Source organism: Eufriesea mexicana, unplaced genomic scaffold (assembly GCF_001483705.2).
Source record: "Eufriesea mexicana isolate 0111107269 unplaced genomic scaffold, ASM148370v2 scaffold265, whole genome shotgun sequence".
Classification (NCBI taxonomy): Eukaryota; Metazoa; Arthropoda; class Insecta; order Hymenoptera; family Apidae; genus Eufriesea; species Eufriesea mexicana.
This window is the reverse complement of record NW_016908444.1, coordinates 310,013-337,642: the sequence shown is the minus strand read 5'-3', so window position 1 is coordinate 337,642 and position 27,630 is coordinate 310,013. Positions and strand designations below refer to the sequence as shown.

The window sequence follows — 27,630 nt, the reverse complement described above, 5'->3', positions numbered from 1 at the left end:
CTCTTCCGACACCCCGTTGCTTGCCTGCCAATTTGCTTAATTATCTTTTCCGGGATTCGTTGACGAATATTTCCGACTGTTCGCTAGTTTCTTATATTTGCGCGGATAACGCGCTTCGAGCCGGTCTAGTGGATTGTTTACCGAGTTTAGGGTTTCCGAGAACGTTTTCCTCGTTCCGCGTCAAGTCGGTAACTAGATGACGACTCCTCGGTCATCGACGATTACGAATAGACGAACCTGTTTGTTTCTTCACGCAAAGTGTGTTTAAAACCCGCAGCTATCGTACGGGAGCAGTACCAAGTCGCTGATCCTCGCGTGCAATCGTGTAGGAACGTCAGACACCGTGTACACGATCCGAAAGTTTCCCATAGCACGAGTGCGTTGATACCCTCTAATCGTAGGAACGTGTTTAGCTGATGAAAAAACTGGAGCCACGTCTTCCCACGAAGAATTTTCGATTCTCAACGCCGCGGCAAAGCGGCACTTTACTCTAATCGGACTGGAAGCCTCTCGAGCCGCTATCATAGAGGATAATATCGCGTATGGTTGAACAAGTACTCGTAGTTCTGTCAAGGGAGAAAGTACTCGAGCACTCGTGTCCCACAGGAATCAAAGACCCCTGTGATGTCGAGAGTTTTCCAAATATTGTTGTTGCATCGTATCGACTACTCGCGCAAGAGGACCTCGAGCTTTCCTTCGTGCTGTGGCAACCCCTCTAAGCCGTCCACGGATCTCTTCTTTACGATCTTCGCCGAGAGCTAGGTTAGAATCCAGCGAATCGTGTTTGCTTTATCGATCAGACCGGATTTCCGTTTATCCACTCGGAGGAGTCACCGCGCGATCCTCCCTTCTTGCCTTGGAAATCGTATCTTTACGATTATTTCACCTCGATCCCGGAGTAAAGCGCGTGGAGAAAGATGGTACGGCGTTGTTCGATAACCGTGGACGTCGGGACACGCGATTCCGTTATGAACAACGCGTGCACGTCTCGATATCTCCGTATTAACGTGTCCGCCAGAGAATTCCGTGTCGATCGACCCGGCACGCAGGATCACCGTTTTCTTTACGGCTGCCCCGCGCTAAAGTAACTCTCGGGATCCTTAATCCGATGTTGACTCTCTCGATTAGAATGGAATCGAAGCTGCCCTCGTAAAACGAATACTTTTAACGTTTTACTGCGCGAGCGCGTCCGCATTCCGCTTCGATCGTGTACCGATCGCAGCGTCGTTTCGGTTCCCGTCGTTATCGTGAATTTAAGCGAAAGATAAATTTTTGCCACACTGCCGGATCGTAAAAGATCGACACCGTGGGCCGAGGACTGCTTTACGAGCTCCTCTCGGATACACCTGCAAGCTTGTCGGCAATTTGCTTAGCCGTGGATTCACGGAGCTTACGGTGTTTACACAGGACTCTCGATCGTCGCAGGTCCCTCCGTGTCATTCGTGGGCGCACGTGCAGTTCACCGTTTGTTTCTAGATAGCCGATACAACACCCGGGATATCTTTCGATTCGAAGATAAGTTTGGTATTAGAAAGACCCGGCGTATCCGGTCCGGAGTTATACAAATAAATCCAGATTCCAAGGATGGCCCTTCGTGCTAGCGTAGCTCAAGCGTAGTTCGAGAGGAATCGTGAATCAGTACCAACGAGATAAGGCCAAGATCGTAACGAATGGTTAGGTGTTACGTGGTCCGAAACCGTCGCGATTCTGCGTTTGTACGTTGGTTTTTGCGTAACAGTTTCCATCATCGCGAGACTGTATGCATCAAAGGTGGCCTGGTAGGGGGAACAATAAAATTCTCGGCTTATCGCGTCAAACATCCTTGGCTCGGGTGTCGCATCGTATACTCGTGGCACTGCGACTGAGAAAACGACCGACGGGGACCGTTGTTCGATCGCCACTTGTCCTTGTGTGCCTAGGATCTCGCCTAGACGCAAAAGGGATTCGACAAATTTCCTGTTTCTCGTATTTTCCTTCTCGCCCGTTCCTCGATAATTCCAAAATTCCCATTCCCGAAATTGCTCTTCTCCGAATCTCGTCCCTCGTGGTTCGGTGTAACCTTCGTCGCGAATAAACTTCCACGCGGAAGCGAGCTCAGCAGCCGGCGGGATAGCAAGTTCGCGTCGGAGTACCGGTTACGCGATTTCCACGAAAATCACCGCCATCGACAGTATCGCGTTTTAAAGACCTTCTCCGTTGTTACTCGTGACCTAGTCGAGAGTTTCTCGCAACGAGTCTGCAGGGAGAAATTGAATTTTCAGCACCGTCACGTGCTATGATCCATTTTTCGCGGATGCGGGTGTTCTCTGACCTTTCGATCGGCCGATGATCGACGAGCACCTTTGACCTTCCTCGACGTCATCGAGACGTCCTCTGGCCTTCGACGAGACTCCGCGTACTGTTACCATCGACTCCGATGCCTGTTCCTAAGTCGCGTTGGCTCTCTTTCAGGAAGCAGCGACGAAGGCGAGTCGACGTCGGGTACGCCGGCCGGCGGAGGCACGGGGGGGACTGGCGAAAACCAGGATATGGAAGAAAACGGTTCGATCCGTGGCGGTAGCAACAACTCCGCCTACAATCTGGTGTACAGGGACCTGAAGGCTCTTCACGTGACCAACGTGCACGACGTGTCCCAGGACTACAACTCGCAGTCGAGGCCGGCTTATCAACGCAGTTACTCGCCCGCTATGGACAAGCAGCAGCAGAATTACGAGAAGGAGCAACACAGACCACCTTCGTCCAGGGACGAGGAGAAATCATCGTGGGACTACGGCGAGAAGGCTGACAGAAAGGAGTACTCGAGGTCGCGGGACGTCGTCTACAGGAGCGAAGCTTACCGTGAGTGAAGCAATTCGATTTTTCTCCCCGTTTTTTTCCCCCTCTTCTTTTTTTCTTCTTTTTTAACTGCCCCTTAAACCGTCGCGAGTCGCGGAAGCTAATTGCGTAAATTAGAATACTGGGTCAACCGTGTGGGCCGCTTAATGTTACGAATTACGGTGTAAATTATCGGGAGACGTGGTGGTTAATTGTCCGGATTAGAATAGTGGGTTACACAGCGACCATCTACCCTGGCATGAGCGGTTTATCGAGAGGATTTAATCTGCCAAATTGCAATATAATCGCCGCGGACCGCGGCATTTACTCTTCCTTCGGCAGTCTCCGGTGTAATTAGCTTCATTTGCCGCATTAAAATTTCAATTCGAGCGACGAGATGTGGCGATAACTTGCGGTTCGGTTTTTGCAGAGGACGCGACGAAGCAGGAACAGAAGGAGCAATCTAACCGCGAGTGGGTATCACCGGTGCCGGAAGTCGAGGTGGGAGGCTCGGCACCGGGCGGCCCTCAGGTTCGAGCGCGGAAGGACATTCCACGGGGCGCGAGATTCGGTCCTTACCTTGGCAAATGGGCCAGCGAGCCTTTCAACCCCCGCTACGCGTGGGAGGTGAGTTCTATTTCTCTAGACACACGACCGGTGCTTATCGCTTTCGTTCTCGGCACTTCGATCCGGAGAATAGGTAAACGAACCTAACGCGTCGATGCTCGATCCAACGGCTATAGCCAACTCCTCTCGAGACGATCTCGGGAAATCGTCGATGACTCTTTGTTATTCGCGAAATAATTCGCTCGATCGAATCGTTTCCTTCGTACGCTCTCTTTCCAAGCTATTTCACGCGTATACCACCCGTTTGGAAAACGACGAGACGAGAATTTTCCGCGAATGCGAGAAATCGCACGCGATATCATCTCGCAGGGGGTTCTCGTGCAACCGTTTGAAAGATGATCGATCTGTTTATGCTTCGGGATCCGGTAGAGAAATACTTTGCCCGAAAGCAGTGTCAGTGGGCTCGCTATCCTCCTGCTATAATCCCTGGTATTATCCGGCAGATGCCGAAGACAGGAAAACGAAGAAGAGAGAAAGATAGGGGAGAAAAGAGAGAGGATAGACAGAATCGTCTCTTCGGTTTGGAAGGTAGACACCTGGTCGACTCGTTCGTCGAAGGTGTCATCCATGTTGACAGATCTGTCAATTGGCTCGCCTCGGACAGTTCTCTTTCGATTCCTTTCTCTGCCATCCTGCTCTACAATTCTTTCCAGGCTCGTCCGAAGGAACGTCTCTGTCGCTTCTTAACTCGACCGTAAAATCGACGCACCGAGTCAAAATCGAAGAAGTAGTCCGTGAAATCGGTCGTAGAAGTCCAAGATTATCCCCATTCGTCTTATTTAAGAATTTTACCATTTTACCAACGCGCATCTCTATTATATCGTGTCCTCGAACGGTGCTGGCAGCGATTTAAATCGGAGAATTTGCAGCGGAGGCTCCGAACCCTAGCGGAAAAACGTTGTCCATTGCGAAACGAGACTACGGGACGGAGAGAGTCGGGAACTGGCCGTGTACCGGTCCAGAGGGTGTGATAGATATGATAGCGGCAACGTTATGTTACGTTAGCGCATGTCGCACTGACAAAATGTAAATGGCGCCATCCATCTAACTGCCGACAAAAAGGCAGCCGGGGCCAACTGTCGGACCGGCGATTACAGGATCGATTAAAGCCAAACTACCCCTTCGTTTCGTCGGGCCGATCTATCAACCCCACGCGCGTAAACGTGCGAGCGCACGAACGGAGAAAACATCGCGACAGAGAGATCTGGCCTCGAGTTCTCACAGAATTTCCAATGTCCCTTTAAACCCGGTCCAGGAGCTAAGGGAAGATCGATCGGGAAGAATATCGGGTATTTTCACTCGGTCGTGGAAAAACGTACGGCGAAGTTTGTAAAATAACTGAAAACACGATTTATGTACGGCACGACGCCGGTAACGAACCTAACGAACGGTTAACAGACCGCGTGATCCTTTTCTGAAATTGGAGAAATCTAGGAGGGATCCCTTTCCATCGATTCGCACGCTATCCCCTAATCCTAATCCTTTTCTCACATTCTCGGGGAAAGGCGTCTCCCGTACGAAAGGGGTCGAGATAGGGAAGATGGAAACTGGATTACCGATATACCTCTATCAGTGAGTCAGTATTTCGAATATTAATCGCAATCGCGTATCGATTCGACGGCGCGTGATCGATCAAGAGGAATGAGAAGAGAAGATAAACAGGAGACAAAGAAGGCGCCGAAGGACGAGACTATCTCGTTCCGACGTGGAGCAAGAAGCGATAAAAAAAGGGAAAAAAATGGAACCCTAAACCGAAATTTTTCCCCAAATTTCGTGAACATTTATTCGCCGCGTACACACCTGAAGCAGAACGAAGGGAAGGTCGTGGTATCGAGGGGTGTTATTCGAGGTATCGCTGGTACCCCACCTGCCACGCTGGCCGGGTCTCGTTTCTCGAATCCTCGCGGAGGGATGGGAAGTGGAAAATCGAAGGAAACTAGAGGGGGATCTTCTTTTCCGGTTGCGTTTTGCTCGGTGACGCGTGATCCGCAGAACTGCCGACTCGCGGCGTGCCTTAGTGGCGACTAAACCAATCTTAGGCTTAGCTCACTCGGTCGTGAGACCCTCGTGTCGAGGGTACGGGTCCAATTTACCGAATGATCTCGAGAACCCGCCTTAAATGATCAATCCTGTCGCGTTTATTGCATTAGTCGTCCTTCGTGTTTCGAATATAACCTTCGCAAGGCGCGATGTCGCTAATTACTCTTCAAATACGCGTCTGCGTTTTATTTTTCATTTTTTTTTTTCTGTATAATTTTACATTTAGCCGTTGAACCGGTGCTTAACGTCGATCCAGATTGTCCAGATTCCCGTTTGCGACGCGTCCATTTCCATATGGAACACGAGGGTCGCGCGGTGCACAGAAACCACCCCCGTCGGCGGGTCTGCCCTTCTTTCCGTGACGTTCGCTCATCGACATATTGGGAGCATCGTCAATTTTTCCACGTGATCGCTGACAACCCCTCTCGTCGTCTCTCGAGTACGAGTCGCCGGCTGCTTTTTCGAGCAGTCACGGGGGAGGGGGGAAAAAGAGCGAAAGATCGGTTGTTTTTCATATCGAAGCAGGCACACGCGCCTCGTTGATCGTGCGGGCCACTTTTTCGACAAATCGGCTGGAAAGCTGCGCCATTAGCGACGCATGTCGCTGACAAATCATATAAATGGCGACTGTCGGCGAACCGTGTCCTCGCGCGAACCGCACGAACCACCCCGATGTCCGTAATGAGACAAATCGTGACACGCCGCAAACAGCGAAACCGAGGATCCACGCTGTGCGATCCCGTACCGTTCCGTCATCGAGGTCGCACATTTTCCAAGCGTTACTTAATCGTCGTCAATGAGCGTGCAACGCACCCTTCTCGAATTCGCTCGAGACGATGTTCATTGAAATAACAATGTCGTCAGAATGGAGTGCCCTTCCTTGCACGCCTACCACTTACCACTTGGCGAAAACGGCGTGCAGGACTGAAAGAATCGTGAAGAGGGGCCTATGTAGGTGGTACCGACGGATCTTATTGTGGATATTATTAAATTCTCGCTCGATCTGCAAGCACGTAGACAATCGACGTGTCCGTCGTTCCGGCTGTACAATGGACAACACCGGTGCCCATTATTCGTGGACATTGTCCAGGTGAACTGGTCTTTAGGGCGTTGCTGGAGGTCAAGCCCCGGAAGTGATTCGACAATGAGCCACATTATGCTCACCCTCCTTCCCCTTTCTTCTCTCCACCTTCTCTTCCTCTCGATTCAGCCCGCTTCTTATTAACTTGGCCAGCGCGCGCGCGACTCGCAACGCGCATTTTCCTCCTCCCCGTTCCTCTGCGCTGCATGCCGCGCATATTCTTCGACGTCACAGCCCGAATCCACAGAGGGAAAGGTGCTTCAAGGCGACGCGGTGACCTTCGCTTTCTCAAGGCGTAGGGTTACGCTGCCCGTGATTTTCGCCATTTGAATTTGAAATCGGAGAAAGAAACGGCGCGAGGGAAAAGTTTCGCAGCGGACAGAATCGGCAGGAAACAAGTGACAATCAGTGACGCGGGGAATATTTGGTATTGTGAGGCCTGTCGGGCGGTCAGACGTGTCCGGGATCCCCACCGTAGAATCCCCGTCGGTCATCTATGCGAATCTACCGGTCAAGGGGGTGACTCGGTCGCGTAACGCTAAAGCTTGCGCCCCTTCCGTGGGGTAGCACACTTTTCTCAAGAAGCTCGCACGAAAGTGGAACGTACATACCCTTCGAGGCGCTCGGGAATATTTTGATTCTTCTACCGACCACGCGAATGACCCGGAATGCAACGGGAACTAGCACAGGGACAAGTAAGTCTAGGAGTGACACGGAAAAATGTAACACCGCATGCACCGAGGCATGCATTCGTTATCCTCCGTGAGGCCGGGAATGCAAGGGCCACCGGCTAACTAGCCCTTTTCTCGAGGATCGGGTTTTTGATTGACGGGTTTGGCCAGGCTTGTTTGCGGCTGCACCTTCTCCTATTATGTTAATAAACCTATGATACAGCTTCGCGCCTCCTGAATCGTTAACGTGTATATTTTGACATTTAAATTTACTACCAACGAGTTTTACTCTCTCCCCATCAACCATTCGCTCCCTAGGCTACGACTCAGAGTTACCGACTTGAAAAAAAAAAAAAAAAGGAGAAAAATATTCGAAATTCGAAGAAAGAATTATTCGTTGAACTCGCGATCGTCGAGACGTCTCGTTTATTACGACTCTTCGATACTTCGTCTCGATAGTCCAGATGAGATTCGCGCACGTGTCTCAGCGGGCCAATAAATTTCCTCCCGGCATAGGCGTCTGTGTACTTTTGCCGAAACGAGCACGCGTCGCGCGAGATTCGACTGTAAGGCTTTAACCGGCCTTTCTTTCTGTCAAACCAGCTGTAAACCGGCCTCCTCTCTCGCTTTACCACCCCATCCCAGCCCTCCGCTTCTCGTTTCTCTAGGGTGGCAACGGAGGGTGATAAATCTCGTCCGCTCGTTACCCCACTATCTGTCGATAATAGACATAACAGACACGTGTTGCCCGGTCGTCAGGCTGACCCGGCTGTCCCGTACAATGGAGACGCGTCGTCGGAATCATCGTCTTCAAAGGACGACCTCTTCTTACGCGCTAGGTTTCTCGTCCCTCGACTGGTCACCCTTCGACCCGCTGAAATTTACTACTGCCATTTCTGGACCAAACGCTAAGAGCCCTCCGAGAAAAATCCCTCGGCCTCACGACGCGCGGACAGTTTATTAAATTTCCGTTGGAATTCGTTACCCGCTCCTGGATCGATTTCGCGATTCGTCGCGACGATTCGTGCCGATGCAATATCGCGAATCGGAAATGCACTTCGGGGCACAAACGACAGTTAAAACTTTACGAGTTGATAACTAACACGTCGCCTTCCTGGTTTCTCATTGTCACCGCTTCTCCCTTTACCCTGCCGTTCGCTCTCTCGCTCTCTCTCCTTCCTCTCCTTCCTCTCCTTCCTCTCCTCTCGCAGCCGATCTCTTTCTCGACGCAGCGTTCCTACCGTTCGTGTAGTTTCATGGGGTTGATGGCGCTACAGACGCCGGATAGGGCCTCCGCGTGTGTACGAAGCCGTTCCTCGTTTTCGTCGGCGTGAACTTAATTGAACTTGTTCGCCAACTCATAACGAGAAGTCGAGCAAGTGCCCTCCCGGTTATAATTTACGGGAAACAATCGGCGTCTTTGATGTGCCGCCAATTGTCTCGGATCTGCGGAACTGTTACTCTTTAGGGGTGACCCGGAGGAACGACGGTACACCTTTCCGAGATTACGTTCACCCAAAGGACGTTTACCAAATCTTTCTACCGCGCAGCTTTTCGAGTTGGAAATTCATAATGAAAACGCTGTCGTGCTTTATCCGTCGCGATAACCCGCGCAACGCGAATTTTCCCAGAGTTCCATTAAGCTGCGGGAGAAGGCAAAATGGCCGCTCGGATCGCGTCGGCTTTTTCGAAATTGGGTCCGGCAGGGAAAAAAACGATAACGCGAAATTGCCTCGATGAAAATTCGTCAAAGTTGGCTGCTTTAATACTCGATGGAACAAAGTTTCCACCTGTCCATTCAAAATGAACCGGCCTGTAATGAATCTATCATTAAATACGACCGTTGGGTCCGGGGTTATTTGCGATATTCGCCGATGACGCGTGCCAGCCGACGCATTGAAAATGTAAACTCAATATCCCAAGCATGAATCGACAAGCAATCAATGGCAATCATTGTTTTCCGGCAGCCTGGAAAAAAGAAAGAAACCGTGTTTCATGGCGACGCTTTGATACGCCTGGTTCGAATGTTTGATCAGTCCAATGATTTCCGGTCTCCGCGATGGAATTACTAGCCGCGACGTCGAATCGAGCACGATGGTCGTCGTAGTCGAAAATCCTTTGGACGACGATCGTGCTCGTATTTCCTTCGCTCGCGTAACCGGGGACTCAGTCGTGAGGCATTAATTCACTGGATTATTGGGAATCGCTGGAAAATTCAAACGGATCCGGGAATATCCACGGAACGGTTTCGCACGTAGGTCTACTTAGTATGAGATTGGCAGAATTTGGTACGCGCACGGTTGACAGATTGTGCATACGGGCGCGCAGGCCCCGCCACAATGACCGAACTAATCTGGTCCGGTTCAGGAAGGTAGTCTAAGTTCAATATACACAGGAATACACTGCTGCCTGGAGGCGTTTCGTGTGTGCCTTCCACTATTGGCTTGCATTAATCACGACGCCGTTGGCAGGCCTGAGCTACACGGGTTCCGGCGTCAACTTAATTGTCCCGCCCGTTTCGCCAGGGATTCATTAATTGGGATGCACTTATATCGACGAACGGCCTGCCTCTCTCCAACATCGAGATGTTACGTTCCACGTTCAACGGAGGAAGCTTCTGTCGCTTCTGTAGGATGAATGGAAACGGAAAAATAGACGGAAACTTTGACTTTGCCCATTGAATTCGAAACTACCCGAATTTCGATGGTCAGGAGCAAATCTGTCGGTGAAAGTTCCCGAAGGTTAGTGGAGAGAGGAAACGAAGCGAGTGGTTAATTTCGCAAAGCCCAGAGATCATTCGTCAAACGAGGAATTGTCGTTGCACGTCGTTGTACGACGCGAGAAGCAGGAAGGAATTCTCGTTTTAGAGGGTTAGACGAGCTCAGGATCGCTCGCCTCGAGGAGAAACGAATCGAGCGATTTTGGCAAATTTTCTGGCAGGCTAGCCTCTCTAATGATCGATCATATAAGGGGCTGGCAGTGACGCGACTCGGATATAATTTATACCGCTAGATACGTCGAGGGTAGCTTCCCTTAGAAACACGATGGAATACAGAGAGAAAGAGGTTCGGAGTCGGCTCCGTGAACGCGCGTCGGGGGTGGCATCTGCTGCGCGTTAGACACGGGTCGTAGGGCACCGTTTGCTTCGTCATTACTTGCATTACTTTCCCGACACGAGTCAAGTGGGTCAAGTACGGGAAAATATGTATCTAATCGGGGAGAAAACTCGGCTCGGTCGGCGAACAGCGTATGAATCAGGGAACCGATGTAATTATCGTAAAAATCATCCCCCGGATCCTGTCATTTCGTCCGAGTCTTACCTGTCAATCGCGTAACATTCGTCTCGGTGAGAAACTCGATCGTCTTCGTCGCGATTAGACACGAGCGTGCAATTAAGCACCCTAACGCTTGCGTAATGCGCGCTTTGATTTACGATTCGAGCTCGTGTGCAGCGTCTCTTTATCGCTCGTGCGGTTGGTTATCAAAAATGTAATTAAAGTTGGTCCGTCGGTTCGATATCGGCTTCGTTCGAATTTCATTCCGTTTGGGAATTCGTCTGACCGTGACGCGAGTTCTCCTCCAATAACAGGATCGATAAAACAATCGCTCCTGACAGTGGCCGAAAAATAATACATGGTGGAAACATCGAGGAAAGTTTCGGCAAACTTGCGTGGCAACGGACGAACGCTCGAACGATCGGCAGAAATTAATTACAGGCCAATTAAGGGTGGCTGAAGGTTTCGCTAGCCGGCGTGAATCGTCTCCTCTGTTGGGCAAGAGCGCGGGGGTGAGCTTTAAACTAAGAGGAAATTAAGCAAAGATGTCGCCACGGCTAATGCCGCATTCGGTCGGGGGATTGCGCTCGCGCTATACGACGCCTGGAATCGTAAACAGTCCTGTTATTTAGGGGATGATAATTGACCGTTTCAGTCTCCCCGGCGCGCGACGCCCAACGAATTTCTCGAAACTCTGGGAAATTCACCGCTGCGCCGGGGCACACGATGTTTACGAGCCTCTCTTTCGCCCCGGTGTAGACGGGCGGAGGGTTGAAAATGGAATTCGATATGCCATTGTTGCGTCACACGACGATAATGACGGTTCACTGTCGCTGCTGTGATCTACGCGCCCGCTCGTGACTCGGCCGAGCTCGCAAGGATTCCACCTCTCGTTACCTATTCGCCGCGGTAAACTGCTATTTCTACAAATTAGGCGAACGATCGTTTCACGAAATTTTGTTTAAATCGCATCGGAAGGGCTCTGAACGGGAACACTACGATGCCTCGAAGTCGACGAATCAGGAAAGTTGCGTGGTGGGTTTTCCAGGAGAGGGAGGACACGCTGTGTCGGCTAAAAGCATTTTTGCGTCGGCCATCACGGTACTATCATATGCTATCGATCCACTTTATTCATAACTTTCGTCCCTCGTTACCGCGTCGAACAGGTCTCTCTCTTTTTCTCCCTCTCTTTTCATTTCTCTCTCTCTCTCTCTTTCTTCCTCCGGGGCCGTCATAGTTGCGCATTAAAATTACGCGAGGACAACGCTTTTCATTTATTTTTACATTCTCGTTCGTGCAAACCGAGCTTATTCCACCTTTCGCGATTAAAATTAAATACCACCGTCGAGCATTGCGCGCGTTTAAAAATATTTCCGCGTTTCGCTCGAGTCGAGGGGAGACGTATCTCTGCAGCGATCTCGGGAAGGATCGAGACGGAGTGATCCAGCTGACCTGGACTCACGGTGTCTTAATTTGTGAATGGACACGTTCCACGGATGACGTGCCCTCGGAATCGCCAGCAGATTGAAACGTCGAGTTGGACGGCAAAAGATCACGATCGTCCTTCCCCCGGTACACGGTGGTTGATCCTCGGGAACGTGGAAAACGACGCGGAACCTCGCCGATTATGAGGGTCCATTGAGAGAAGGAGGATCCACGAGGATCTGCCGCGCTGTCTGGCCCCGTCGCCATTCTCGTGGGGTATTTTCGGTAAAACCCAGCCGACGTGGAAAGATCTTTCGTCGGTTGGTTTTTGTTGAAGGTGTGAGATTACAAAGGGAAAAAGAGGAGAGATCGCGTGTTTTGTGCGACAGGACTGTGTCCTGCGGGCCCCATGCCGGGCGAACGAGGAATCCTCTGACCGTGTGTCCTGCAGATCAACCGAACGCCTGCGATGCGTCTTGTCCGACCTCTTGTCGCTTGTTCCCATTTTTCCCCCTTTTCTCTCAACCGACCACAGCATTCTGTTCCTCGCGGACGGACAAATTAGGCCCCGAAAGATTTTCTCGGCCCGAAGCTTTCAAACGAACGGCAACGGATCGTGGATTTAAACGAAAGAGAAATTCTCGTTTACGAGCGTAGTTTCATAGACATTTCCTTCGTTTATTACACTATTTTCCCGCGTTTTCCCTATCGTGTGAAAGTCAACGGCGCGACGGTTCAATTATCATCGTTGCCTTCTAGCCGCCGAACTGTGAATATCGCCCGGTGTTCTAGGGGATGAAGGTTCATAGAGAAAAATCAGCGCGAACACCGGGGATGTAATTAAAATGGTCGCGCATTTCTGCCAATTTTAGCAATTTCGCGGCGACGCGCGGCGTGCCGCTAAAGAGGCTCAAGGAATCATGCAATTATAATTTATTCGCGTGTCGCCCGTCGACTCCCTCTCCTCGCCGTTTCTCCTTTCCTCTTCCTCTGCCTTTCCATTTAACTCGTATTTTCCTTTCCCCTTTGAGCCCCGTTTTCCCAGGCCTCGTCGGCGTTCGTCGTTATTGTTCGAAGATAATGCGCTGCACGTAATTAATTCTTTCCGATTCGATAAAGGGAACAATGTCCGCGGGCAGAGTTCGCGCAGAACGTCGAAATTTCGAGTATCCCTATTCGCTTTCCCGCAATGGGTATTTCTGCTTTTGATTTCAAAGAGTTCCGATGTTAATGCGCGTTCCGCTTGCGGCCAGAGAACTCTCGCAACCGTAACCCCTCGCTCGCTGCCGCTTTCTGCCTCACGATTAGTATAGGAACGAACGAGATCCACGGCTAGACAAATCTGTCCTTCGAATTGTTAGCACATGTCCGTGCGAGCCGACAAAGCGAATAGATTGGCAGGTTCGCCGTCAGCTGACAGTCTACTTACCCGAAACCGACCAAGATTCATACGAGCCTCTGAGAAAATAAAGCTACCACTTGGGCCTCGGGGTACTTTATCGAATTATTCGCTTATCGCGTTAAAGGTCGGGTCAATTCTCGCGAAACTTGGTCATGATGCCAGAACGAGTGTTTCGTTTTATCGCGTACACATCGTATACGCGTATAATGTGCACGTGTTACGTATGCGATTGAAGGGTTCGTATCGGAAACAACCCCTAATTTCGCCGATTTTTCGACGGGGTAAGATCTGCTTTTACAAGACCGGTGAATTTTTCTTGTATCGTGATTCAAGGAATAAAATTATTTAAATACGTCACGCGATAAATTTTAAATTAATTCCGTTAATTTTCCCATCGCGATTCGCTAGTTACACGACGCTATGATTTCCATCGAACCACTGCATCGTTTCTTCGTTTAGGGAAACTCATTTTTAAGCGGATACCTTGATTTGGCATTTCGTGGAAGGCCTTTGAGAATCTCTCGATGAAGCAGGGATTTTAACAAGTTTCCATTTTCCCTGACGAAAGTGCTCTTTGCTGCGCGAATAAGTAGCAAGTTGGCGCATCATAGTGAAAGGTGTCACTCGCGTGAGATCCTAATCTGTCGCGTTACACAGCCAGAAGCCCCATTGTGGCGGCTCGTTCGTGCCCATCTTCCAAAAACGCTCCTTAGCAGACCCGGTAGCTAAACTGGCCATTATGAGTGCCGAAGGAATCGTGCCATCTCGCTTTCCTTTTCTTCGTTTTCCCGGCCGCCAAACTGTCCCACTTCTTATTCCGGCATTATAGGGTATTACTAGTCGGCCGTTTCTACCTGAACCCATGCGTCGATCAATGATACCCGATGGGACACGTCCTAGGTAATCATTGAAGACGCCGAAACGAGGAATCGAGTGCAATAGCTTACCACGAAATTTATCGTTTAATCCCCGGAACGTTCGAAATCGAAATACTTCTTGGAATAATTGACGCATGGCTTCGAAAGAAGGAAAATTTCCCAGATAAGCCCTTTTCCCGATTATCGTGTTTTTCTAGTCTATCCTTTATTACAGTCCTATTCCATATCGATTGCATAAGATTTATCGATATCACAAAATATTATCTCGAGAGGTAGGTCATTTTTCTAAAAAAGTATACACATCGTACAATTAGGCCAGGGGCGTAAGGGCGAGAAGAGGTCCCTGTCAGCTGATCCGATGTTTCCAAAGTTCAACACAGCCTCGGATTATCCGGGATGAGCAGATCTTCTCCGTGGAAAACAACTCTCTGGCACTCGAGTCTCGGTAACCGTGATTACTTACCTGCAAGGTAGACGCTTATCCACCTGCGAGATTCATTGATTTTTATGGGCACACCTAGTTGTACTCGTTACCGGCAGGTGGTAGGGTAAAGCCGACCAACGGACGTAGGGCTGTAATGAAACGTTCTTAGATGCCTGTGATAAGAGAACGTTGAAATACCTTCTCCAATTTTGCAGAGGAAAATTTATGTTGACAAACGTTCGAAATTTTTCGCTAATAGAATCGCTCTCTCGTAATTCCGCAGTATAAAAGACCTTAAAGTCCAAGAAATTAATTTTCCTCGAAGATACACGATTACATTGTCGACTTGGATTAAAAATAAAAGTGAAGCGTATATTGGTCGCGCGTGACGGTTTCTTCGGATGAACCGTGGACAACGAGGTCCTAGATGGAAGTGTGAATGTGTTTACAGCGCGAGACGAGGGTGAGAATTGGTGGAAGAGTGGCATCGAAAGGCGGGCTGTCCAGGGGCGTATCAGGGTGAGACGCTTGGCCGGCCAAGCGTCTCGGAGCGTAGCGTGGTCGCGCAAGACAATTGAAAAAATCACTTGTCTCGCCCTAAAAGTAGGGAGAGCACACCCTAGTGGATGCTGTAGCGGCGTGCAACATCGGGTGATGAGAGGGCGATATCCGTGAGCGGTAGTCCGTTAAACGCAATGTCCCGGATCCAAAACATTGCGGTTCACCTCCGGAAGTCCGCGTTCGTACGAACCGTATTCCGCACGTGCACTGGCCAAATTGCGTTCCTAATAGAAATTGATCGCTTCTTAATTCGATTATTAATAATACTTGCTCGTGTTTATTCGTGGTGTCAATACTGACGTCAGGTGCAACCGATGACGTTGAACGAAAGAATGCTTTATAGATGACGTTGCTTTAATGGTACATTATGGGGAAATGATTTTTTTCAGGTTCGTACCGCTGGAAGTGGAGTGAGGGGGTGGTTGGACGCATCCCACGAAACAAATAATTGGTTGAAGTATGTTCGAAGCACTAGCAGTCCGCACGCCGTTAATATGCGACACGTGCTTATTGGTGGACAGGTAATGACCGTTAATTCGAAGAAAAACGAAAAAATATATAACTTTCGACGAATTAAACGCGCGACCGATCGATCGGCCGGTTTTGTCAGCGGTTCAATGATCACGCGGAACCATTCGCGACGAACGTTTCCATTTCCATGCGAGCTTCGATAATTGTTTTACAAGTCGGTAGTAACTTGGCGCGTGGCGTTCGGTATTGACCACTAACGAATTCGGTTTCGAGCGCAACTGACACTGGATCGACAGTTGCAGTTAATAGGAAGGAATAATTACACGGTGTCAGACGCAGTCGTAGTTAATTCCACGTGTGCTAGTGAAACTAATAAAAAAACATGCGCCCACGCTGCTGTGTTTCCGTGACTCGCTAATGAGACGACGATAGAACGGAAACCGCGGCCAAGTTCGTAGATTTACGTTTAGATTTGTAACTGCCAAATGCACTACTTCGAAATTTTAACTCTCTCGTTCTTCTGCACGCAACTTCGCTGGTCGCCGAGGTTATTTCAACCACGTAGCCCGCGGATACTCTTCTGGAAGAAGAAATGTTCGAAAACTTCTTAACAATGCCTCCAACGCACGGCCATTTTCGTTGATGGAGGGAAAATGTTATTTTTATAGCAGCCAAGGATTTCGAATCAGTTGCGTTACGAGAAAGGATCATTTCTCGAAATCGGTTTCTATAATTGAAACACGAAACGCAAAGTTACCAGACGAGACTATATTTAGTCTGCGTCTAGTTGATTGAATCGAGAAGAGATCTTAAGGGACGTGAAAATAAATAGAATCTAGTAACTATCGCATAAACTTGACGATGTTTGGAGATCATGGGGTGACAATATTCGTAGACGAATATGACGGATCAAAAAGTCCTTCCAATGTCCTGGACGCTGTCAAGGTTTCATTTTTTTTGGGACGTGAAAATAAATAGAATCTAGTAACTATCGCATAAACTTGACGATGTTTGGAGATCATGTGGTGACAATATTCGTCGTGTCATTCCAAGATATGACGGATCAAAAAGTCCTTCCAATGTCCTGGACGCTGTCAAGGTTTCATTTTTTCCCAATAAAGATCACGTAGAAGTCATTTGAAGGTTACAGGGGTCATCGAGGTCTCTTCATTGACGTTCATCGTTATTTCAAGTGCACGATAGGTCTTGTCATTGACAACAGAGGTCGTGTTAAAGTCATTTCAGTGTCACGAGAGTTACACGACTCTCGTTATCGATAACAATAATCATTCGAACGACGCCAAAGGGTCATCGCGATGATATCATTGGCCATCTGGATCACTCTGCAGTTTTTTTCGCGGAAAAGCTATTCAATACGTCGAAAAGGTAGAATGGAGGTCACGGTGTCAATTTGAGGTTGATCCCGGCCTCCTATCCTTTGGATTTTCTATCTATGCGAACCATGGCACATGGTGTTGGCTACGTTGTGGGCGCTCCCTAAGCTACGTGTATACAGGGTGTTTAGTTATTAAGTCACCCTACGGGGTCGTTTCGGTGACTTCCTATACGCCCCGTTCGCAATCGCTGTGGGAATGGGGGATGTGGCCCGGTCTATCAGAGCCCTACAGAATCGCCGTTGTAATGACTTTTCGGGGGCCTTCGGACGATACCATAAAGATCCTTTCATTGCCTTCGACTGTTATGGACTCGCTGGAAAATTCGCGTCGCTGAAAACTACGATATTAATCAACGGCGGGTCGGGGGGCCCGAAATTATCGCGATTCTCGATTTCCCGACTTCCCGATTCTATCGACAGCTAATCGGGATTTGCTTCAGCCTATGATCCGGTATCCTGCGTAACGGTGGCCGTAATTATCGAAGCATCACCTCGGTATTTACGCCGAGCAGCACCTACTCGAGGCTGTTCGAAGAAGCTCGAGATAATTCGCGATGAGAGGTAACGAGAAAGGGTCGGAAGACTCAAGGGTGTCATTGTCCGCAGATGGTGTACGAGGCGGTCCGGGACATAGCGGCTGGTGAAGAGCTGCTTCTCGGTGTTCGAGAACCTCTTCAGCTTCAGGACATGCTCGGTGAAAATACTACCGAGGACCGAAGCGACCGAGAGACCGGTGAGTATCAAATACGACGCGATCTTGACAGGGGAAGGGACGCGGTTTGGCACTTCTTGCACGCGTTATTGTGGCTACTAACCAACGTCTCTCTCCAACATCCCTTCGACGAGCGATTCATTAGCCTGCGAACCGGTTAGTCGCGCGGACAAAGACGGAACCCGTTGGAAATTCGCCTTTTTTCATCGGGCGAGAAAGATCGATCGCGAGCCGGCGAGTGTTCGCCAACTGACGTGACAGCGGAAACACTGGGCAAACGGACAGATAATCAAGTCCATTAAAATATTCCCAATCGTCGGACATGCGGGCAAGCTGGCTTTACGACTTTTCGGGCCGATACACATCGTGACTCGTGCGTACTCGCGCGGGATCGCGCGTACTAGTCGGAAGGACAGGGGCAGGTGTTTTCGAAAAGCGGAATTACCGCTCTGATGCGAGGGAGGACAGAGGGTAAATCGTGAATCGTTGACTGCACGAGCTGTGCTCGTCATGCACCCGTGATTCTGGCGTGATTCACCTGGTCGGCCGTTGCGTATTAACCCCTTTTCGTGGGTAATAAGCACTGATTATCGCGAGATAGACGCACTCGTGCCGCGTGTTACCGTGCCTCGTGTCGCTTTAAATTCCAATTTAAAACGTCGTTCGCTCCGCCAAGTTCGATATCCCCGGGAAAAGGTCGGAAAGCGAGAAGCGAGAGAGAAGCCGTGCACGCGTTCCGCGCGTCCATTTGTCTTCGAACTTCATTAGGTGAAGCGCGGGAAATATATTCGAGACATTTGCGAAGAGGGTTGGCACCTAGGTGCCTGACTGCTCGACAATTATCTGGTTGTAACTCCTGCACGATGGTCAGGATCCGGATGACTGCGAGACTGAGATTAAAGGGGGTTATACGCGACACCCAGATGTCGCGGTAATTAAAAGCGGGATTATTATGAAAGTTGGAGGCGGCGCGGTGTCTACGGTTAATTCGCCGGCGATTTTTCCTCGCAATTTCACCGGCTCGTAAACGTCTCCTCCGAGGACAGAAGACACGCAGCGCAGCCGACTCGTTCTTAATTAAATCGGCCCCTCCCTCGGGCCAATTAAAATTTCGAAGATTTCCACCCACTTTACATTCCACTTATAAATCCTCTACGACCATGGGGTGGCGAATTTCTCCGGGTGCCGGCAGCGGTCCCGATTCCGGGCCAGACTGCCAACCCCGGAAGTGCACCCCAGCGGTTCCGGCAAACGTTCATTCGTAACTTCCTACGAAACTTCCACCGGGGAATCAAAAATTACGTATAAATTCTTGACACTCGAATTTCCATTTCATTTTTACTCCCATTATTACCATCACCGTAGCGTTGGTACATTTGCCATCTCCTCCCTCGTGGATCGTAATAAGCGATGGAGAAAATAGCCAAAAAATGGTACAACCGGATAGTCGTTAATCCGTGGAAGCCATTTTTACGAGAAATCCCCGACAATCTGGTGCGTGTAGCGCGAATAATGATGTCAAACAACCGGCCTACACCCCGTGGCAACCCTTGCTAGGGACATCTCTGCTCCGACTCCCTTGAGCGGATCATTTTTTCTCGCCTGTGCGGAGGGATACGGGACGAAGGGAGTCGCTTTAACGCGTCTGCATGGGGGCGCGCGTATGCATGGCACGGCATTAAATCGGTGTCAAAAATCTCCTTTATGCGTTCGAAACGTTTGTGAAAACTATTTTTACGCGTTTCCGCTACAGAGGCCGGAAAAACGACCGCGCTCGGAGAAGCTTTCGGGCATATCCGGTTTTATTTGCGTTCGATTGTTTCCGCCGTCTCTCGCGATCGAAGTGGTACACACGGCCGAACGAAACTATCCTCGATAGCGAACGCGTTGATCCTTCCTCGAATGACGAGCTATAGCTCGTTTTATGACGTCGAGACAGGCGGATTTTTTCGCCGATTGGGTAAACCACGCCGCACGAAGCGCGCCCCGTGGGGCGTAGATGCAACTGGCGACAGTTAACGTGAGTTATGGTTTTGATTTTTCGCGCTCACCGTTTTTTTCCCTCCGTCACCCCGTGCACCTTCACCCTTCCCCGCCATCTTTCGTTCCAGCCACGAGACGCATCTCTTTTCCTCCACGGATGGCTCTATTTAGGGTAGTGGATAATTTATGGCCTGGTATTGTCGATTAACACGCGCGTAACCTGGCCTCATGCTCGGTCTGGATGGAAAAAAGAAAGGGTACAGCTCGGAAAAAAAAGGGGTATCCGCGCATGAAAGGGCACGCGACGCTGTTTTCCAAGGGGGTGGCACACGCGCGCGGAGGGCGGGTGAAAATGGCTGACAACCCTATCTGATTCATCGAACTAATGACACGTCCTGTTTGACGTTTCACTCGCGTTGCGATGCTCCATTCCGAGGATTCCGGACGTCGCGGGGTCCAATTGCTTCCCGGGGATGCTCTCGAACGGAAGTCTTGTTCCGTTCGGGTCTCACGGTTAACCCACTTGCATCATGGCTCTACTTGAGGTGTCGTGTTCAGGCATCAGCGACGTTCAACTGACGACTAGCCCGTATCACCTCGCGCGTATCAGCACCTACTCGTAATGGCAGTTAAAAGGATTTTCACGACAAAAGTAAAACTTGTTAAGAATATAATGAACCGATGTAGATGAGATGCTCGCAAAAGGGATCAAACGTGATCTGTGGCATACGAAGAATATTCAGCAACTGGTAATGGAAAAAGTCAGTTCGCGGATTATTCCGCGCTCGGTGATAGACGACAGCCGTGGCTCGCGGAATATTCCGCGCTCGGTGATAGACAACAGTCGTGGCTCACGGAATATTCCGCGCTTGGATGCAAATGGGTTAACGTATGCAGAGAATCGGCGCGTTTTCGAAGCCGGGGTGTCCGTTCCGCTTCGAGGTGTCTCGCTCGAATTCTTAGGGGCACCCAGTTGATCCTGGTCCGTCACGATGCCACGGAAACATTGATTTCCGTTACTTTTTCCCATGCAACCGCCAACTGACACGGCTGCAGGGGGTGTTGCCAGTGGATCCCACCTGTTGACTTTCCACGGCACATTCAGCCAGGTTTTTTAGCCACGGGAATGATTAGATTCGGGAATGATTAACGCCTAGATCGGCTTACCATCTCTGTCACTGTCGTAGAAATTCACTTCTCTTTGAACCGTGCCGACGATTTCTTTCGAATTAAAAGCATATACCTCGCGTTGATTATTCGTGTTTCAACCTTCGTTTAACCTTCGTTAAACCGTTGACATATTTTTTGTCTCTATCTACCCACGATCTATGGGCTAGTTTTTCGAAAGACCAGTGTACGACCCCGTTTAGCGGATCGCGAGGTCGACCGCATCCTTCATTGTTTAAATTCACGGCGTGCCGCTTCAAATTAGTCGTGGATGGAGGAACGATTAACGTTCTATGGGGGGTTGGCTGCGTGGCGAGGGGCGTAGTTGGTGGCGTAGGGGCTGTGCCCGGTTCCCATGAAGGTCCGTTGGGGGCCATCGCTCGACCATATGGTCGGGACAAGTGTAGCGGCAGATTTAAATAACCGTTGGTGGACGGCTATCGTTTCGACTTTGCCATTCGGCCTGCTAATATTCCATCGACGTACATCTATTGGTTAATTATCTTCGTATTTTCCACTCGTTCACGCCTACCTTCGAGATCCACTATTCATTCCATTATTACATTCTCCTTCCAATTCAATCGCACCGAGATTAAATTTTCGCGTGTCAAAATTGCGATACGTGGATTATCGAGATGATTAAAGGTAGCGCGGGTTTGTACAAATTTTCGACGTTAGTCGAAATCAGATACGTTCAGAAAATTCCTTTTCTCTGCGTCGAGGATATGTCTCTCTGACCGTTGCATCGGTCGAGAGTCTCCGTGATTAAAAATTGCTGTCTCGTTCACGGGTACCGGATTTTACCTGCCGTTGCTTCTATCAGTTGGGGGTGAAGCGAGGCCGCAGGGGGCAAACTAGTCTCACCTGCGATTGGTTGGACTGCGACCTCGCTGTTACCAATAGGAAGCGGTCCCCGACACCCCGTTCGCGTTTTCAGTTGCAGGATAACGTGCTACCGGCTAACTGGTGCATCATTGTATCCATTGTCTTCGTCCACTGCAGCATCGTGACCGACGAGAAGAAGGTACTTCGTAGTGACTGTGACGTGTCTCCTCGCGTTTGTACTCCTCTTCGCCCTTTCGGTGTTCCTATCCTCGTTCAAGTGTCCGCATAATATAAAACAACGATCAGAAAATTTTTATTCCCGCGAGCAATCAGTTCTCGAGATCCCGAAGTAATCTCGCCGTTATTTTTTTGTTCCTTTTCGCGAAAAATTAATCGCGGAAACACATGGCGATAATTTCGTAAGAGCAACGCAGTTTCGAGATTCGCGGATAAGGAGTACAAGAGCACGTCGCAGGAAAAATTACGCGATCATAGGATGTTGGTAGTGGAGGTAGAGTTCTTCGGTGGTTAGATAAAACGATAGTGCCGGTTTGATTTAATAATTCAGGAACAATCCTGGCGTCCACTTGTCACGCCACTCTCTGCTGGCTCCCCGCGCGCTTCTCGATCACGTAATTCGCCCACACCAGAACGGGTCACGTATCATCGTTCTCGGGGGTGTAATTTATAGAGCCGCAGCCCGTCACAAAGTGGAACGGAATTATGACTTCCAGCCTGTCTCTGGTTTCCGCGGCGTCGTTTCATGCGTCTTTTCTTCTTTGTGCTTGTAGCCTCTCAACACAGTGGTACCGTAGACGAGGACAAGGAGGACGAGGAGGAGGGTGAGACCAGATGCCCCGTCTGCGACAAGCCGTTCCAAGATATCGAACTGTGAGTATCTTAAAATTCAAATCGTTTGTCACGGTTCTCTTCGCGTTGAAATTTTGCTCTCTTATAGCTCTATCGCTTTGTTGGCCAACGCTTTTCGTCCTCGACCCCTTTGAAGCTTTGATCCAAGCGAGTAACGCTATATATTTATCGTTACGTTTCATAAACCGAGAAATCGTTGTAAAATCAACGATACAAAGCTCGACTCACGAAGCGTACGTAGCTCGGTATTCGCTGCTGGAATCAGATGGTCACGTATCGTCCCCCCTTGCGGCACGGTCGTTCGACGAATCGCGATCGAGATTGATATATATATATCCGCGATTGCCTACTCGCGTTATCACTGCGAGAGCTAATCGGTTTATCCATGGCAGATACGAACGATGATGTCGTGATATCTACCATTGACACTCGAGGGAAATAACAGATCGAACGGTCGGGTAATCGCTGGATCGTTTGATTTCGCCGATAAATTATTCGTTAATCGACGAAATGCAGGAACGAGAGGCGCCTTATCCACTGGAAATCTGTGCGTTAGCCGTGCTCCGAAGGAAAATGGGGGTCCCGAGCACGCGAACCGTTTCGAGGGTTGGCTTCGGAATTACGATAGCTTTTTCAGGGGTCGACGCTGTTTGCGTAGCGTCATTAAACGAAAAGTCAAATACTCGGTCGACGCGATCATCGTATGGAAGCTCGCGTTATTTACCTTGCAATTCCTTCCCACGATTCGGAAGACCGACGCGCAAGGGTGTTGTCTTAATTACCCTCTTTCAGGGATCGAACCCCCTAATTAGAAACAAACACTCGTCTTTCTCTATCCTTTTCTTGCTGGGGATACTGGAAAACTCTTTTGACGAATGAGGCTCGCTCGAACTGAAGGAAAAATCGTTCCGCATTGCATAACAGCGACTGGTCCAATTTCGGACATCCATTTCGGCCCGTTCCGGCATCTGTTTCCCGGTATGGCGACAGACCGCGACACCAGCCGCTTCCGTGAGCCTCGGCTCGGCAGAGTCACCTGTTGTGGCACATAAAGTACGCGCGAGATCCGCATTTGGTTGCATCGAGCCACCCCCTTATGCATCATCGAAGGCGTCGCGTGCCCGCAGCTCATCTGGCACGGCGCACCGTCACCGTGAACCTACTATCTCACCACGAATAGGTTTCACGCGACACGTGTGTTCGAGGGTGTAAAATCAATGCCGCCACCACACCATGGCACATCCTGTGACCATAACCCGTGGCCAGCTCGCGACACCCCGCTCTTGCAACGAGCGTTGTTCGTGTTGCACCCCGCCACCGCCATCGTCGTCGCGGCACTCGTTCTCTCTCTCTCTCTCTCTCTCTCTCCCTCTCTTTCTCTCTCCTTTCTTTGTGTGCATACGATGACCACCCTCTTCCTTCGGGGGCGTGTGACCGTTATTACGCGAGAGCTTGTCCGCTGCCGCGCTACCGGAGTCACTTAGTCATCATCCTAGACTGCACCGAGCGCAGTCTTCGTCGGTGCGCTGCCCCGGATCGATTATATCTGAGGTTTCTTGCTCGACCCGCTCCGAGATTTCCACGCGATTACGCTCGAGTTTCCAGGGCTTTTTGCCGACAACGGAGTGCCGTTCTCCTAGACGGGCTTGTCATCCTTGAATATCGAATTTACGAGGGTAGGAACCCATCGACGGGTTAGAATTGCTCAATTCTGGCGGGACGGGGACGCCTGGTGCGGAATCTCAGTGTCGGATGCTCGAGGATAGTCCAAGTGGCGAGTTTCTCACCCGATTTTCCATGTTTTCCCTTTCAGATTGGATAGCCACCTGGTCACCTGTCACAAGTATCCAGCGGAACATCATCGTTGCGACAGCTGTCCACGAGCGTACGCCTGGCGACCACTGCTGGTTCGTCACCGTGCCATCGTTCACGGTGATCTACGCAACTACCCCTGCGAGAATTGTCCAAAGGTAAGCATCACTTCTGACCCGATCGCGACCAAATAAGACACGTTTCTCCACGGAGTAACATCTTCAAAGTTTCGCTAACAGTCGGACAAATCGCAGGTCTTCACGGACCCGTCGAACCTCCAGCGTCACATCCGGACACATCACGTGGGCGCGAGGAGTCACGCGTGCACCGAGTGCGGGAAGACGTTCGCGACCAGCTCCGGTCTCAAGCAGCACACTCACATCCACAGCAGCGTGAAACCGTTCCAGTGCGAGGTGTGCTTCAAGTCGTACACGCAGTTCTCCAATCTATGCCGACACAAACGCATGCACGCGGACTGTCGCATGCAGATCAAGTGCGGTAAATGCGGACAGTCGTTTAGCACGGTCACCTCGTTGTCGAAGCACAAGCGATTCTGCGACTCTACCCCGTCGACCGGTCCACCTGGCACCATGCCGCAATTGCCAACCCCGGCGCCTAGTCCTTTCCTCGTCTATCCCAGACCTCCCGTCAGTCTCCCGGGAGGATTGCCCTTCTATCCGCCCAGTCTGATGGGACCTTACCCAGGAATCTTTCCGAATGCTCCGAATTTCTTGAACACGCCTCTCCTCTTCCCGCCGAAAGTCGAGGAAGCCGAGAAGAGGAGCGACAGTCCGAAGAAGGAACGATTCACTCCGCCGAGAGTGCTGCCGCAGCACAGTAAAGTCTCTCCATCCACCGCCGAGGAGGCTACGTCCTCGTTCAGACCATCCCCTGCTAGACCACCCATCCAACCCACTCCGGAGAGCGACGACCATCCTGCCAGGAAACGCAAGAGGAGCAGGAGCAACGAGAAGAAAGTGGACTCGGAGCACGTTCCATCGACCACGAACGAAGAGACGACGGATCAACCCCTGGATCTGAGAGTGCAAACGAAGAGGCAAAGGACAAACTCGAACACCGCCGAGAGAAAGAGTCGCAGCCCGTCGCCGACACCAGCGCCGATAGAGGAAGACCCACCGCCTCCGGATCCTCCGAAACCAGAGGAAGAGACCCCGTTGTCCATGGAGATGGATTCCAAGGACGTGCCCAATAGTCCACAGCTGAGAAACAGTCTATCCACCGAGCAACCGCCTACCAACACTCCACCGCACATGGCGTACCCTAGACCGATCCACCCTATGTTTCTAGAAGCCATGTATCGCGGTCCAACCAGTTCCTTCCCGGGATTCCCAGGTGGCCCACCACCTCCCGGAAGCGCGACCCCGGAATCCAGACTGTTACCGCCGTTACCACCGTTCGGGCCACCGCGAGGACTACCTTTTTTAGGGACTCTGATGAACGGGCTCAGCGGTGCTAGGCCAGGAGGCGGTGGATTCGATCTGCTCGCCAGGCCGCCGTTGGGACCGTTCCCCGGCGTGAAACCGTTCCAAGAGGCCGTGATTGCGTCGCATCATCATCACCATCATCATCACGCTCACGGCAAGATGAAGGATCGGTACTCCTGCAAGTTCTGCGGCAAGGTGTTCCCCAGATCGGCCAATCTGACCAGACACCTGCGCACGCATACCGGGGAACAACCGTACAAGTGCAAGTACTGCGAACGATCCTTCAGCATCTCCAGCAACCTGCAGCGACACGTGAGGAACATCCACGACAAGCAAAGACCGTTCAAGTGTCCTCTCTGCGAGAGGTGCTTCGGTCAGCAGACGAATCTGGACAGACACCTGAAGAAGCACGAAGCCGATGATGGCAGTGGCGTTGTCTCCGTGGCGGATTCTCCTGGCAGCAGCAACGAAAACGAACGGGAGGATACGTACTTCGACGAGATCAGGTCGTTCATGGGAAAAGTGACCTACGGTGGCGAAGCTGGCTACGGATTGCCGCCTCATCCGGCCTATTTGCCCAGTCGACTTCACGAGATGCACGAGTCCAAGCTGGAAACCGAGTACGACGAGGACGAGGACAGCGAGGAGGGTGCCTCTCCGTTGGACGACGCGGATGGCCTGTCGCCAGCAGAGACCAAGGAGTCCACCCCGCCGCCGCAATACGATCTCAAGCTGAGAGAGAAGCAGGAACTGCTCAACAACAACACGGCCGAGCCTGTCATCGAGATTTCCACATAGCCCATCGGTCGGCTAGCTTGAGGAAGATGAAAATCCGTCGCGGAGATGCTGTCCCAGTGGTACGCGTAGAACCCTCGCGAGGTTGTCGATGCAACCGTTGCAAAACGTAGGAAGATTCGGTTGACAGTGTTTCCGAGTAACTCGTGGTGAACGCAGTGTGTCGGTTTGGGGAGTTTTCGTCGCCGATGATCACGAAAATTCCACTCTCCTCGAGTACGCGACGAGAAGAGACGCTAAGGACGCTGAAGAGAAGTGCGTTTATGGTAATCCACGAACGTCCTCGGACCCGATGGGTTCTTATTTTCCAAGTCTCTATTTTTTTGCACCGCAAGAGTGAGAACCTGAGAGAGATCGAACGGAATTCACTACTGTCCTTTCTCGTACACGATCGCGGACACTGTACACCTACACGATCACACAAACACGAACACTCACACAGGTATTCACGTTCGTTACGGGCAAGCTGTTCAATAGCGTAGTTCCTACAGGCTCGTTTTCATCGTACACGCGCACGTAGTTAATAATCGTTCGAACTTGTCCCTTTTACACCCTCATCGGCCGCAGAGTCGGTCGATCGTCGTAGTATTATTTATTCGCATCGCGAGTTACTTTGTCGTCGCGAGGCTGTCTTGCCACGAGCGACAGATCCCGACTCGAGTTTCAAAAACTCGGTTTCCCTTCTTTTAGCGGTATATTCGCGCGGGACGATCTAATCGCGAAGCTATCCAAGGATATCGCAGATCGAGCCTCCGGTGGGAGGTGCCGAGACGAAGATCAATCATCGGCGTTCGATTCTTGTTTTCTCTTTTTCCCCTCTTTATTATTTTTCTCTTTTCCTCTCGCCTCCTTTCTTTCCAAAGAGTAGATCGATCTTGGCGATTCTCGACGAGCGAGAATCGACGAAACCTCGTGGAGCTCGTGCTCGAATCTAGGTAGGAAAGTACTGTACGTTT

The 27,630-nt window shown here is 50.6% G+C and overlaps 1 protein-coding gene across 1 annotated transcript in view; it reads left to right on the top strand.

Moving 5' to 3' along the window:
- Positions 1-26,677, top strand: part of LOC108555747 (PR domain zinc finger protein 16) — a 28,360-nt gene extending 1,683 nt beyond the window's left edge. The window contains exons 2-8 of the mRNA XM_017911538.1: positions 2,452-2,838; positions 3,245-3,441; positions 15,588-15,719; positions 17,672-17,798; positions 22,544-22,643; positions 24,436-24,592; positions 24,674-26,677. Coding sequence (XP_017767027.1) covers positions 2,452-2,838; positions 3,245-3,441; positions 15,588-15,719; positions 17,672-17,798; positions 22,544-22,643; positions 24,436-24,592; positions 24,674-26,677 — 3,104 coding nt within the window. The remainder of the gene's footprint in view (positions 1-2,451; positions 2,839-3,244; positions 3,442-15,587; positions 15,720-17,671; positions 17,799-22,543; positions 22,644-24,435; positions 24,593-24,673) is intronic.
- The last annotated feature ends 953 nt before the right edge of the window (positions 26,678-27,630 follow it).